The 15,182-nt window shown below is 46.0% G+C and overlaps 1 protein-coding gene across 1 annotated transcript in view; it reads right to left on the reverse strand.

The window, feature by feature from the left end:
* The window catches only part of phldb1b (pleckstrin homology-like domain, family B, member 1b), a gene marked incomplete at its 5' end in the record, with an annotated part of 197,850 nt that overhangs the window by 57,547 nt on the left and 125,121 nt on the right, over positions 1 to 15,182 (reverse strand). The window contains 4 exons of the mRNA XM_083637663.1: positions 6,669 to 6,797; positions 9,029 to 9,166; positions 9,340 to 9,486; positions 11,301 to 11,519. Of these exons, the coding sequence (XP_083493789.1) occupies positions 6,669 to 6,797; positions 9,029 to 9,166; positions 9,340 to 9,486; positions 11,301 to 11,519 (633 nt within the window). The remainder of the gene's footprint in view (positions 1 to 6,668; positions 6,798 to 9,028; positions 9,167 to 9,339; positions 9,487 to 11,300; positions 11,520 to 15,182) is intronic.

The raw sequence follows: 15,182 nt of genomic DNA on the forward strand, positions 1-15,182 counted from the left end.
ACCCCCCAACTCACACCACACACAACATCCATCGTTACAACATGGACCCCCCAACTCACACCACACACAACATCCATCGTTACAACATGGACCCCCCAACTCACACCTCACACAACATCCACTGTTACAACATGGACCCCCCAACTCACACCACACACAACATCCACTGTTACAACATGGACCCCCCAACTCACACCTCACACAACATCCACCATTACAACATGGACCCCCCAACTCACACCACACACAACATCCACCATTACAACATGGACCCCCCAACTCACACCACACACAACATCCACCATTACAACATGGACCCCCCAACTCACACCTCACACAACATCCACCATTACAACATGGACCCCCCAACTCACCACACACAACATCCACTGTTACAACATGGACCCCCCAACTCACACCTCACACAACATCCACCATTACAACATGGACCCCCCAACTCACACCACACACAACATCCACCATTACAACATGGACCCCCCAACTCACACAACATCCACCATTACAACATGGACCCCCCAACTCACACCACACACAACACCCACTGTTACAACATGGACCCCCCAACTCACACCACACACAACATCCACCATTACAACATGGACCCCCCAACTCACACCACACACAACATCCACCATTACAACATGGACCCCCCAACTCACACCACACACAACATCCACTGTTACAACATGAACCCCCCAACTCACACCACACACAACATCCACCATTACAACATGAACCCCCCAACTCACACCTCACACAACATCCACCATTACAACATGGACCCCCCAACTCACACCACACACAACATCCACTGTTACAACATGGACCCCCCAACTCACACCTCACACAACATCCACCATTACAACATGGACCCCCCAACTCACACCTCACACAACATCCACCATTACAACATGGACCCCCCAACTCACACCTCACACAACATCCACTGTTACAACATGGACCCCCCAACTCACACCACACACAACATCCACTGTTACAACATGGACCCCCCAACTCACACCTCACACAACATCCACTGTTACAACATGGACCCCCCAACTCACACCTCACACAACATCCACTGTTACAACATGGACCCCCCAACTCACACCACACACAACATCCACCATTACAACATGGACCCCCCAACTCACACCACACACAACATCCACCGTTACAACATGGACTCCCAGCTCGCACCGCACAAAGGCACATCGTTGTGATAGCAGCCGCCATTCTCAGTAATGGGTAGCAGCGAAGCCGGACACTTTGGCTTTTTAATGTAACATCGTGTCCCACGGTGGTAACACTTTATTTGGATAGTCCGCCGACAGAGTCTACAGACTATTTCTAACATTTCAACAGCTTATTAGTTGACATTCTACAATGTAACTGTTGTTACCGTCTGTAGATGTTGTGTTTTAACAGCTTATTAGTTGACATTCAACAAGCAGATTGTGTTGCTTCCTGTTCCACACACCTGCTCCTAGTGTCATATGTGTTTTGTCACATATACTGTAGAGGTCATCTGTTCAATAGTTGAATTGTCGAATGTCAACGAATGAATGATTTTCTTTATTTTTGAACAGGGACAATGTACAAAGAACATTGGACCCTATTTTGCACGCGGTGCACTCAAAACCTCCCTTTCTTTCTATTAATGACCACTGGGTCGAATGCCTCGATTGATGTACTGATCCAGTGGTAATAAAAGAAAAAGGGAGATTTTGAGAGCTAGAAACTGACAACTGACACCGCGCACTAAATAACCGCGCCCATTAACCTAATAAACAAAGGGAGATGTATTGTACCAGGTTTTAGCAAAATGGCTCTTTTCCACCTGTAGTCCATCATGGGACTACAGGTAAAGTGTTGAAATGTTACAAACACTCTGTAGACTCTCTGGACGCAGACTACCCAAATAAAGGGTTCACTTCCTGGGAAGGCTCTACTAAAAAGCAGGCTGAGCTCAGCCAGGCACACAGTCAGGCACACAGTCAGGCACACAGTCAGGCACACAGCTGCCAGGCACACAGCCATGGAAGCACATGCTTCTACTGCAGCATGGCCATTGGTGCAGTGAATTGGATGTAGTGTACAGGGGACACGGCTCGGTCGTCTCGATCAGAACTTAGTTTGGGCTGAAGAATTGTGGTCAATGTTATTTTGACTTGATCTCATTTGATTTGACCACCCATTTATCTCCATCACTTTCACTTTAATTCAACCCACAGAATTAAAACTAACCCTCAACTTCAATGGAAGAATGGATACCTACAATCTGTGCCCCATCCAACCACTACTCTGTCCACCCAACCACTACTCTGTCCACCCAACCACTACTCTGTCCACCATCCAACCACTACTCTGTCCACCATCCAACCACTACTCTGTCCATCCAACCACTACTCTGTCCATCCAACCACTACTCTGTCCACCCAACCACTACTCTGTCCATCCAACCACTACTCTGTCCACCATCCAACCACTACTCTGTCCATCCAACCACTACTCTGTCCATCCAACCACTACTCTGTCCATCCAACCACTACTCTGTCCATCCAACCACTACTCTGTCCACCCAAACACTACTCTGTCCATCCAACCACTACTCTGTCCATCCAACCACTACTCTGTCCACCCAACCACTACTCTGTCCACCCAACCACTACTCTGTCCACCATCCAACCACTACTCTGTCCACCATCCAACCACTACTCTGTCCATCCAACCACTACTCTGTCCATCCAACCACTACTCTGTCCATCTAACCACTACTCTGTCCACCCAACCACTACTCTGTCCACCCAACCACTACTCTGTCCACCCAACCATTACTCTGTCCATCCAACCACTACTCTGTCCACCCAACCACTACTCTGTCCACCCAACCACTACTCTGTCCATCCAACCACCAGTATGTCCATCCAACCACTACTCTGTCCATCCAACCACTACTCTGTCCACCCAACCACTACTCTGTCCATCCAACCACTACTCTGTCCATCCAACCACTACTCTGTCCATCCAACCACTACTCTGTCCACCCAAACACTACTCTGTCCATCCAACCACTACTCTGTCCATCCAACCACTACTCTGTCCATCCAACCACTACTCTGTCCACCCAACCACTACTCTGTCCACCCAACCATTACTCTGTCCATCCAACCACTACTCTGTCCATCCAACCACTACTCTGTCCATCTAACCACTACTCTGTCCACCCAACCACTACTCTGTCCACCCAACCATTACTCTGTCCATCCAACCACTACTCTGTCCACCCAACCACTACTCTGTCCATCCAACCACCAGTATGTCCATCCAACCACTACTCTGTCCACCCAACCACTACTCTGTCCATCCAACCATTACTCTGTCCATCCAACCACTCTCTATATGATGGTCGTTCTGTAAATACTATATCTATACTGAAAATCTATACTGTAGACTCCAGATTCAGGGCCTATATATTTGTTACTTCCCTGTTCTTGCGGTCACTATGGACCCATTTCACAGCAACCATTTTGGAGGTGGTAAAAGCAGCAAGTAAAGCAGGTGTGACCTCCATTCCGTTTAAGTGTGCCAGGGCCCTTGTTAATGTTATTGGTCAGACCTGCTTTACTTCCTGCTTTACCACGTCAAAAGGTTGCTTTGAAAAGAACCTACACGGTTGCTGACACAAGGACAGGTTTGAAAGCACTTGACAGGAGATGGGTGTGAAGGCTTTGTATGACTTGTGAAGGACTGGACTGCTGCCAACATCTCTTCAAGCTTCTGATGAAGAGCAGGGACGTGTCCAGCTGTTCATACATCCATCCAGCTCAGGAGCAAGTGACAGTCTGTACAGTATACTGTTCTGTGTGCAGCTTGTGTTCTGTCTGGCACCTGGTTAAAGATGGAGATGTGTGCATTATATACTTCAATTCACTTTTACTCTGTCGGAAATGTCTGCCCACTGAGCGCCAGACGCTGCTAAAATGAGTCTTTGGTGGATAAATCAGTACCAGTAAGGAGATTCTTATACCTGCTTTTAACTAGGCGTCCACGTGTGCCTGATGGCTGGCTTTCGTATCCTGCGTATTCGTAGCGTTAAGGTTGAAACATGCTTCAACGTGAGCCTCCAGCAGCTATAGAGTCAGCTCAGACATAAGGCGCTGACAGGGTTCTGCTCAGCCTCGACTTGGAGCCTTGCCACCTACTATCGGCGACAGTGAGACTGTGCATACTGGAACGTAACTCTGCGCGTTGGCTGCGGTACACGTCCAAAACACTAGGTGGCTTGTGGTACACTCATGTCCATTACATATGACGCTATCGCGTTGTTTACCAAGAACTTCTCTCGTGCTGGTCACGTCAATCACAGCTCTCGTGCTGGTCACGTCAGCTGCGTCGACCCCACAGTCACACATTTTTGGGGAGCTGCATGAGAGCCGCTACCCACGGCGAGGTACGGAGAACGCTTTCACGTGGCAGCAAAAATGACGCTTTTATTTGTTTAGGACGTGCACAACCCAATGCTCCAAACGGACATCATGCACGCATAGCCAACATCAAGTATATCTCTGCTCTATTGCTGCATTCCAGACAACTCGGACGCTGGATTTTCTGACCTCCTACTCGAAAAAGTGCACTGGAACGCCACTCAAAGTCGGAGTTCTGACTTGTAAACTCGGGGAATAAAATCTACCCCGACTTCAGGGAGAATCAGTTGTCTGACGTCATCCAACACACAAGAGAGTTGTGCAGCTGGATTTGAGGGTTGCTGGTGGGACTTTTCAACTGGCAACTTGTCACCTCCCAGTTGTAATGCTGTTTAATAAGGCTGTTTGATGTGCCTGATGTATTGAGTCAACGGTTGCATGAGGAATGAAGAGGATTGTGGCAAACTTGGCATCTGTGTGACAAAATGCAATGACATGTCAGATCCCTGGTCACATGATCACGTCTGGTCACATGTCATGTCACATGATCACATGTCAGGTCACTGGTCAGTCTCACCCAAGCCAATACATTCATTTCCATAAGAGAAGATGGAAGGGAGGGAGGGAAGAGAGAGAATGGGACTCGTTAGGCTCTATGTTAATTGGTTAGTGAGCAGTTACAGATGATGCAAAGCGTAACACATCACAGAAGAGATGCCCATCAGAATCATGCATGCCACGCAGCACATTCAAAGCCAACATGCAGATCTGCCACCAGGAGGCGCTGCGGTGCCCCGGCTCATCCTGAGGGCTGGGCAGCAGGGAGGTGTGGGGCGGAGGAGGGACATATCATGTCTGTGAGGGGCACTACAGAATGCTCTGTGTGTGTGTGTGTGTGTGTGTGTGTGTGTGTGTGTGTGTGTGTGTGTGTGTGTGTGTGTGTGTGTGTGTGTGTCTGTCTGTCCAGTGGTGTAATGTAACTAAAAAATAATACTTCCTTACAGTACTTGAGTATTTTTGGGGAGTATCTGTACTTCATCTGACTATTTATATTTCTGTCAACTTTCACTTTTACTCCACTACATTTCCTAAATAAAATGTATATTTCTACTCGATTACATTTGCCCTAAGCATCTAAGTAAAGGCATGTCTTTTGCTTGCTTTTTTATTCACAGTATTTACTTGTACAGTACTTTCAAATATTTAATATCAGAAAATTACTTTTGATACTGAAGTATCTTCGAGACTTGAGTCAAGTCATATTCTAATGACTTGGAGACTGCTACCAAAGTTATTTTCTGTTAAGATATCTGTATCACTAGTGTGGCTTTCAGCTACTTCATCCAGCACTGCTGTGTGTCTGTACACCATTTATGATGTAGTGGGCCCCAGCTAAAGGGCTAGAGGTGGGAGGAGCACTCTGTATGTGCCAGCAGAAAATACAGCAATGTGTGGGTGTGTGTGTGTGTGTGTGTGTGTGTGTGTGTGTGTGCTCCGTACTGACACTAACACTAAGAATTTGCCATGACACGGCAAATGGACGCCCCGTTCCTTTCAGCGCCAGACTTGACACATTTTAAATTCCACGTGGGTTTTTCCACGCTGTGTGTTTTGTCTGCCAGTCAGGCTGATGTTCTGCACCCTCATTAAAGATGTAGCAGCACTGTGCTGCTGGAATGTCACACTCAGCTAGTGAGTGCAGGGGGGGGGGTGTTTAGGACCTGGGGGTCGGTGCTGCTGCTGGGCCCTGACAGGTCGTGGGTGGGGGTGGGAGCGAATGGTCTGAGGGGCGTGGCGTGGGGGGGCGGTGCTGGGTGATAGATTGGGGCGGGGTTTGTAGTGGCTCAGGGATGCAAACTCCTGGATTGTGAAGAAGGTGGCAGTTACCGGGGCAGACACAAAACCTCTCAGAGATCATTCACTTCCATCAGAAAGGTGACCGTCACCTAAGGGTGCAGTTATACTTGCTGTTTAGTCTGGCAGTAGCCAGTAGCCAGTAGCCAGTAGCCAGTAGCCAGTAGCCAGCCCTACATACATATCTACATCTGGTGCACAACTCTTGAAAAGTGGCATTTTGAACGTGAGGTTAAAAGCAAGTATATCTCCACCATTAAGGTGACTAGCTTGCATCCCTGAGGGGCAGCTGCAGATCTGCAGATTGGGAGTAGGAGGGGGTTGAGGGGGGGCTTGGTGCTTCTGCTGGACTAGAGGACCACCCACCCTTTTGAGCTGTTCCTGCAGCTGTTCCCTCAGAGACTCAGGACAGTTATGGAGCTGCTTCTTCAGCTCAGCGTAGCCCTCCTGGAGGCTCCGCAGGGCCCGCCGCTCCAACTCAACATTAGCCCTCTCCTAGAAAGACAACACACACACACACACACACACACACACACACACACCAACACAGGATGGACGGACGAGGAGAGAGACAGAGAGAGAGAGACAGAGACAGAGACAGAGAGAGAGAGAGACAGAGAGAGAGAGAGACAGAGAGAGACAGAGACAGAGAGAGACAGAGAGAGAGACAGAGAGAGAGCGAGAGAGAGACAGGAAGAGGGACAAAAAAAACACTGCTCAAAATCCACGCCATGCAAATGAAAAGCTGCCTGTTAGCAGAAATAAGCCATGTTGGGATGTTATAATACAAAGCCTAAGATCCATAGAGTGCATGTGGGTTTGCAGAGCGCCTCACACTGGTCAGAACAGACAAGTGCAGCTCTCATACACTTCTTCATACAAACCAACGCTGCATTCTAACCAAATAAGATGCTGTGACATTTTGCTTTGTTCCGACTGAAAGTATCCCAACTTAGTGGTGATCAGATCTTGGGTATAAAACCATCCACGAATGCCTCTTTTAGGTTTGCAAAAAAATAATCAAGCATGTCGTTCAGCTATTGACAATAAACACCCTGCGAGAACTTTGATATCTTACAAAACTAAACAAACAAAACAAACAATGCACTGTGAGAAGATTCGCCTGGTAACATTGATGTGATCCTGAGCACAGTCTGCCTACAGTGAGGCTCCTCCCATCCAGAAGCCTTGGCTGTTATGATTGGCTGTGTTGGAGCCATCAGTCAGTGCTTCAGTGTTTTCACCCTCTTCCATCAGAACATCTCTGATGTGAAACACCTGAGAGCTCGTCCTCTCCTCCAGGACGAGATGATGTGAAACACCTGAGAGCTCGTCCTCTCCTCCAGGACGAGCAGCACTGAGACAACTCTCTCTACAAGATGAAAGGTGGGGTGTGTCTTGAGACGCCTCCGATGAAGTAAAGGGCCGTTTCAAAAGATTAATTGAAAAAATCAAGATACAAAAATGCTATTACTGTCTGAATTGCACCACTGGTTTATGTTCTGGGAAGGGAGAACAGAGAAGCCATTCCTCTCACAGCGCCATCTTCAAATACAATGAAAAGTGAATAATGCTGTTCATTATTTTTGCTGGGGAGCCCCTCCTCCCAAAGGCATCTTGGCATTTCAACCATTTCAGTCCTAGAGAATGTATTTGAGACCTTTTCAGACTTTTGAAAGGACATGTGTTGTGTTGTGTTGTGTTGTGTTGTGTTGTGTTGTGTTGTGAATGTCTCTTTGTGCTACTGTTCAAATGTGGCTGGGTGCAGGTAAGAAGAGGAAAGGATGCCCTAAGACCACTGTAGAGAAGGTGCTAGTAGAGAGCTACTGTGTGTGGCTTCCTTCAGAACCCGTGCACAGCAGGTTTGGGAAGGGGCGTGCCTCTGGCCCCACCCCTTGCCATGCAGACGCTGAGGAGACAGGAGAGTAGGGGAGCCGAGAGAGACGGCTGTGAGTGGTGGAGAAGTAGGAGAAGGCATTAGGGGGGTTAGTGGATGTTGGTTAGTTCATAAAAGAGGAACACAGAGAGGAGACCAAACCACCAGGGACAAGTCAGACAGAGAGGAGAACACCCAGAGGGAAATGCAGTCCTTTGATTGGCCCTTTTACCTCGTAGCTTGAAAGAGAAAAGAGGGAAGTCTTCCAGATGCACCAGAACAAAAAACACGACACACACGTGGAACGGAGAGGAATGCTGTCTTATGTAGTCTGATGATCATCGATCATCACGTAAAGAACGTCAGAGACCAGACAAGACTGTTTTAAGACAGGAGGAGAACAGGCAGTGTGTGTGTGTGTGTGTGTGTGTGTGTGTGTGTGTGTGTGTGTGTGTGTGTGTGTGTGTGTGTGTGTGTGTGTGTGACCTAGGGATGGAACGTCATTAGCGTTTTAAGGTAATACCGCGATATCAAGCAAACACGGTAAGCGTTACCTGTGATACCGTGCCGACCATTATGTTGCGCAATATGCACGGCGCCGCACGCCACTACAAATATTAGTTTCAGTTTCAGTTCAATAAAGTAATATCTTTCTTCAAAGCAAGATACTCGTTTGTTTTTTCAATGGGCCATAGTAGGTTTAAATAAAGCGGGTGGGGTGCGAGGGATTAATACCGTACACCGTGATACCGTACCATACTGTGGAATTTCATATTGTTACAGCTCTAGTGTGACCTCTATAAAAATCTATATGTATTTTCCCCCGGGCCACACCCACTGCCCTCTGTACCTTGTCTTTCTCCCTCTGGATGGCGCTCTCCAGCTCGTCCAGCCTGTGCTGCAGCTGAGTGATGACGTCTGACTCCGCCTCTATCTGCTCCAGCTCTGCCTGCCTCTCGCCCTGCAGCAAAGCACGCTCCATCTCTGCCTGGGAGGGAGGGGGAGCAACCAAAGTCACACAGTGTCACCTGTAAGCTATACGTGACCTCACACTCAGTCTACTTCTTGTCTGGACTCTACTGTATCTCAGTCTACCTCTTGTCTGGACTCAACTGTATCTCAGTCTACCTCTTGTCTGGACTCAACTGTATCTCAGTCTACCTCTTGTCTGGACTCCTGGAGCTGCTGCTCCAGCTCCGTCAGCCGGGTCTTGAGTTCATCCACCCGAGCCAGAACCCGAACCCGCTCGTCCTCCAGGTAACCCAGCTCCAGACGGCCCATGCTGCCCGGACTGCCAGAGTCCTCGTGCTGTAGGAGAGACAACAGAGTGAGATCAGTTGTTGGAGAGAGAGAATGGAGAAATGGAGAAAGAGGGAAAAGGAAGATATTGGCAGCTTCAATCCAACCACAACGTTATTATTCAAAACCCACATTGGTCCAACCTCATAGACTGTCAAAGAGATGGAGGTAGTGAGTGTGACGTCACCCCTTGCTACTGCCACTGTTATCTTTTTCTTGACAGAAGTGATGTATTTGTAGCCATATTGTGATGAGAGGGGGTTTCCCAGTAGAGAGGTGCAGGTAGCGACTCATTTAGCTGATGACTCGTCTTTTTTTTCTTTCTTTTTTTAGACTAGTCGACTAGTCTACAAGCAGTCTCACTTGTCAGACTCTCTCGCTGCAGCGGGAGAGAGTCTGAGACCGCCCCCCTCGGTGCTCACTAGAGATGCTGCGATCCGATCATGTGATCGGATATCGGCGCGATATCAGCCAAAAAACATGGATCGGATCGGATCGGATTCCAGCGAAAATGACCGATCCAAGGCTCCGATATAAGCACTCCATTCCATGACTCCGCTCCAGGATTTCTATCCAGCATGCAGCAGCAGCAGCACACAGAGGCCGCGTTGAACCAGGGCCAAAACGTCAGACACACCCGTCCTTAACCTATGTGCGATTCGAAATCACGCGTCCGCACCATAGACTGGCAAAACATGGCCGCCCCCAGTGTGGCTGACCGACAGTTTCAAATGATAACAAAACAACCACTATTGCAATTTGCAATACATGTCCCGCAAGGTTTCTGAGATTAGGGGAAAGTCTGAGCTGGCGTTACGCTAAACCAAACGTGGGGATGAGGCAGCGGATTTGTTTTGGCGTTAACGTTAGCTGTTGTGATGATGGCTAACGGGGCTAACGTTAGCTAGCTGGTTAGGCTATCAGGTTGCAGGGCAGCGCTCCACAAGCTTGTTGTGACCAAAACCCCCGCATTTAAAGCATTTCATACTCCCAGAGCTGGCGTAAACCATAGAGAACCTCATGCATTAGCCTACTCAAAATGAAACGTCCAGGGTTTGTGTCTCCAAAATCAACTAACGCTAAACGTTACATGCAAGCTAACGTAGCTAGCTGCGGAGCACTCATGATCTATAAGGAAAACGAATGCGCACATAGCCTACATAATTGTCAACATCACATACAGTACATGTATTTTCTTTAATCTAGACTACAGGCATCATTTTTCAGTCAAAAGTGAAACGACACAGATATGATGGCGTATAGTGAGGCTTTCCATGCCTCACTATAGAACTGGCCCCATGCAAAATTCAGACCGCTTATATGTTGCCGTCATGCCAATAAGAGTCTAAATGTGATTTTTTATGTTTTATCTGCAGACTAAGCAGCTAGGCTTTCGGTTCTATAAAAGCCATTATTTTTTGTATTGACTATTGAGTGATACACTTTACTAAAAAAAATATTATATCAAAATAGTGATGTCAGATTTGCTTAGGTCAGAGCTATGGAATATTAAATCATCCATCTCGCCCAGCCCTAATTTGATTGTTATGTTTTAGTTTTACATCAAATGAATTAGATGAACTAAATCGTTTACATACTATATTACCAAAGCACACACATACATACCTAACCCTAAAAATGTTTGTTGCCTGCTAGCTATCAGACAGCATAGAGAGACTTAAATATGTGCTGTATCGGTATCGGATCGAAATCGGTATCGAATCGGGTATCGAAATTTGATCGGAATCGGATCGGTTTTGAGCTAAAATATCGAAATCGGATCGGAATTGAAAAATCTCGATCGCAGCATCTCTAGTGCTCACCTCCTGATGAGTGCTCTCTGTACTGCTGCACTCCTCCTTCAGGTTGTCCTCGTCGCTGTCTCTCTGTCTCTGGGCCAGACGCAGCGTGCTCCCCACCACGTTCTCCACGGGCCCCCCGGGGAAGCCCGGCCTCCCCGAGCTCAGAACCTCCAGGCTGGGCTCATCGCCTTTGTTGTACTCAGCACAGAGGTTGAGGATGGTCTCTAGCCGCTGTCTCTCCTGTAGGGTTAGAGACACAGACACACAGAGACAACAGAGTCAGGGCAGAGTGAAGCTGTCTCTCCTGTAGGGTTAGAGACACAGACACACAGAGACAACAGAGTCAGGACAGAGTGAAGCTGTCTCTCCTGTAGGGTTAGAGATAGAGATGCTGCGATCCGATCATGTGATCGGATATTGGCGCGATATCAGCCAAAAAACATGGATCGGATCGGATTCCAGCGAAAATGACCGATCCAAGGCTCCGATATAAGCACTCCATTCCATGACTCTGCTCCAGGATTTCTATCCAGCATGCAGCAGCAGCAGCAGCAGCACACTGAGGCCGCGTTGAGCCTAGGATGGCCAGGGCCAAAACGTTGTCTTGCTTCAACATATATCGCATCGCATAAACCATTTCCACCCGCAGGTTTGAGGAGTAGCTAATATAAACGTCAGATAAATACTCTCAATAGGCTAACATTACCCACTGAGGCAGCTAACATGGCTAATTAGCTAGCTAACAGCAGCTATCTTTCTGCTCTAACTAACGTCAATGACACGTTAGTTGACTGAGCGAACGGCGCTGTACAGCAGGTCGTTATCACAACGTATTGCACTGAAGAGAAGTAACATTAGAAAACTCCTTAGAAGACTCCTCCAATCTGGCAGTGGAAATGTATGCACAAACTTTGTGTGTGTGTGTGTGTGTGTGTGTGTGTGTGTGTGTGTGTGTGTGTGTGTGTGTGTGTGTGTGTGTGTGTGTGTGTGTGTGTGTGTGTGTGTGTGAGAGAGAGAGAGAGACAGGGCTGTGTGTATGTCTTGTGTGAGACAGAGTGGGGGTGTATGTGTGAGGAAACAATAATTATTTGTGTCCAGTGTTCACCCATTACAAAATAAGTGTGTATTTGATTGTTATGTTTTAGTTTTACATCAAATTAATTAGATGAACTAAATCGTTTACATTCTATATTACCAAAGCATACACATACCTAACCCTAAAAATGTTTGTTGCCTGCTAGCTATCAGACAGCATAGAGAGGCTTAAATATGTGCTGTATCGGTATCGGATCGAAATCGGTATCGAATCGGGTATCGAAATTTGATCGGAATCGGATCGGTTTTGAGGCTAAAATATCGGAATCGGATCGGAATTGAAAAATCTCGATCACAGCATCTCTAGTTAGAGACACAGACACAGAGAAAACAGAGTCAGGGCAGAGTGAAGCTGTCTCTCCTGTAGGGTTAGGGACACAGAGACAACAGAGTGAAGGCCACTTGGTTGACACGCGTCCGCGGTCTCTTTCTTCCCTACTTTCTCCCTCTAAAACTATCTCCCCTCCTAAACAAGTGTGCATATTGGACCCACTAAAGAGACCACGCAACTACAATTGAAGTAAGTTGGACTCTTTTGTCAATTTTTGTCTAATCTAATGTCTTCCTGCCGTGCTGCAGTATCTGCATGCTGTAACCTATAGTGTATTCAAACCTGAGTCCACATTTAAGCCCTGGTTATACTCCTGAGAGGACGCACATTTTATACTAGTTTCTGGAGTGCGCTTGGACTTGGACACGTGGAGAGAGAAGGAGGGAGACAGACAGAAGCCATCGCCAACTCTCTCTCTCTGTTTAGAACAGCAAAAACGACCGCAGTGAAGTTACTTTTAGGTTGGCCATTCAATTCACGTCCAACTAAAACTAACTTCACTGCGGTACAAAAACGCCTCTTCAAATTCAGCAACCATTTTCGTTTTCCAGCACATGCCCTTGTAGCGTAGTGGCTGGGCGGTATGAGATGCACAGAGCCTTTGATGATGACATTGACGTCACGCTGCAGACCTCAGCGGACTCCCACGGACACTATAAGTGCCGCTTTAGGCATAAGATGAATGAGTGGAGGCAGAAGGTGTTAAAACATACAACAATCTGAATAACTAGTCTGATCTCAATCTCATGTTGAATAAAAAGCCAATATGGGCTGAATATTTGAGCCAACAAATATTGCAGTGTGTAAGCCCACATCAGATCAGAGCAGCCCTGCTGTCTCATTTCTGCCTGTGTGCTGAGATCTTTAGATAGAGATATACCACTGACTGCACGCTCCACCAATCAGAAGAAATTGTACTCTGCTGGTCTCCTAAATCAGGGCCGTAATGCAAGCCAAAATTCTGAGGGGGCGACATTCGGTGGCGACCGGCTAAAAGATTTCGGCAGCGACATAAGGTCTGAATAGATCTGCAATGATTCAATCAATCTGCCCAGATCAAGTGCTGAATCCACTCATGATTGAGTCATTTATCATCAATCGGTCCTTTTTTTTTTTTTTTTTTTTTTTTTACCTCTCCTCTCCCCTTTAAGTGTTGGTAAGAGAGAGCCTGGTGATGCGGGGTTAGTGCTGACCTAGCAAGCTAACTTGAGCTCGATATCATGAGTTCCTAAACTCCACACACACCACACATAAAAACACAAAGCTGCCCCTTGTTAGCTCAATCTAGCGGTAACCAAGATATTATATATAAAAAAAAAAAAATCCAAACAGATTTAGCTATATTAGTTACTGTATGTTAGCTGCTACATCAACAAACTTCACATGTAGCTTTAGCTAATCGCTCCCTGCTAACGTGAGCTCCTGTTGCCAAATCCTGCGAGAGTGTCTTGCTGAAAATGTAATTTCAAATAAAATTTTCTCCTGATCCGTCTGTCTGAAAAATGCCATTTTAGTGTGAGAATGTTTGATTGATTGATTGATTGATTGATTGATTGATTGATTGAAGTGTTTATTTCGAATATGAAAGCAAAATAATAAAATAAAAGCCATTTCAGAAACAAAGAAAAATAGAATATATACATATTCGAAAAGGAGTGGGAAGAAGTAAAACTTATTAACTCCCACCCCTTCTCCATAAATAATAAATAATAACAAGCTTCCTGGTCTAACCCTGTCTATATACTACTGTGTAATATTTACTAGTAATTCTGTTTCAGATTATATAATAATATGAAAATATAAATATAATATATACACATCATACAATAACATGTATACATATATACATATTAATATACACACACATTCATATTAGGGATGGGCGTCGAATTTCGAATTTTCGAATAATCATTGTTATTATCAAGGTCGACTTTTATTATTGAAATTCGAAATTCGAAAAAAAAAAAAAAAAAAAAAAAAAAAATTGAGTGAAATGTTGCATTGTCTCCCCTGATTCTAAGTATAGTCAAATCGCTTGGTTTGAGCAAGTAAAACAATTTTTATAAGCATTTTAAGCAAGGTTTATGGAAAAATGAATGGCGGATGAAATCCCATGAAGAGGGAGAGGGGGTGACTTTGGCACCCCTTTGGCACTCAGACCTGAGCCTACTAAATATTTAATGAACCACTCATGATTGTCAAAACTGTTTTTTATTTTCAAAAATGTCAATGTCATGTAACATGTTCTTTACTTCAGTGGTGCAATGCTTGTTTGAGCTAAAAATCCACAGCAGAAGCTTTTTATATTAATTAATAAAGCCGTAGACTTAGAATCAGGGGAGACAATGCAACATTTCACTCACACAAAAAAAAAAAAAAAAAAAAAAATACATTTTTATTTTTATTTTCGAATTTCGAATTAAATTTGAATTTGGCCAGCGAATTTCGAATAGTGTTTTTGCTAGAAATGCCCATCC

This window comes from Poromitra crassiceps (genome assembly GCF_964638095.1).
Source record: "Poromitra crassiceps genome assembly, chromosome: 5".
Taxonomy (NCBI): Eukaryota; Metazoa; Chordata; class Actinopteri; order Beryciformes; family Melamphaidae; genus Poromitra; species Poromitra crassiceps.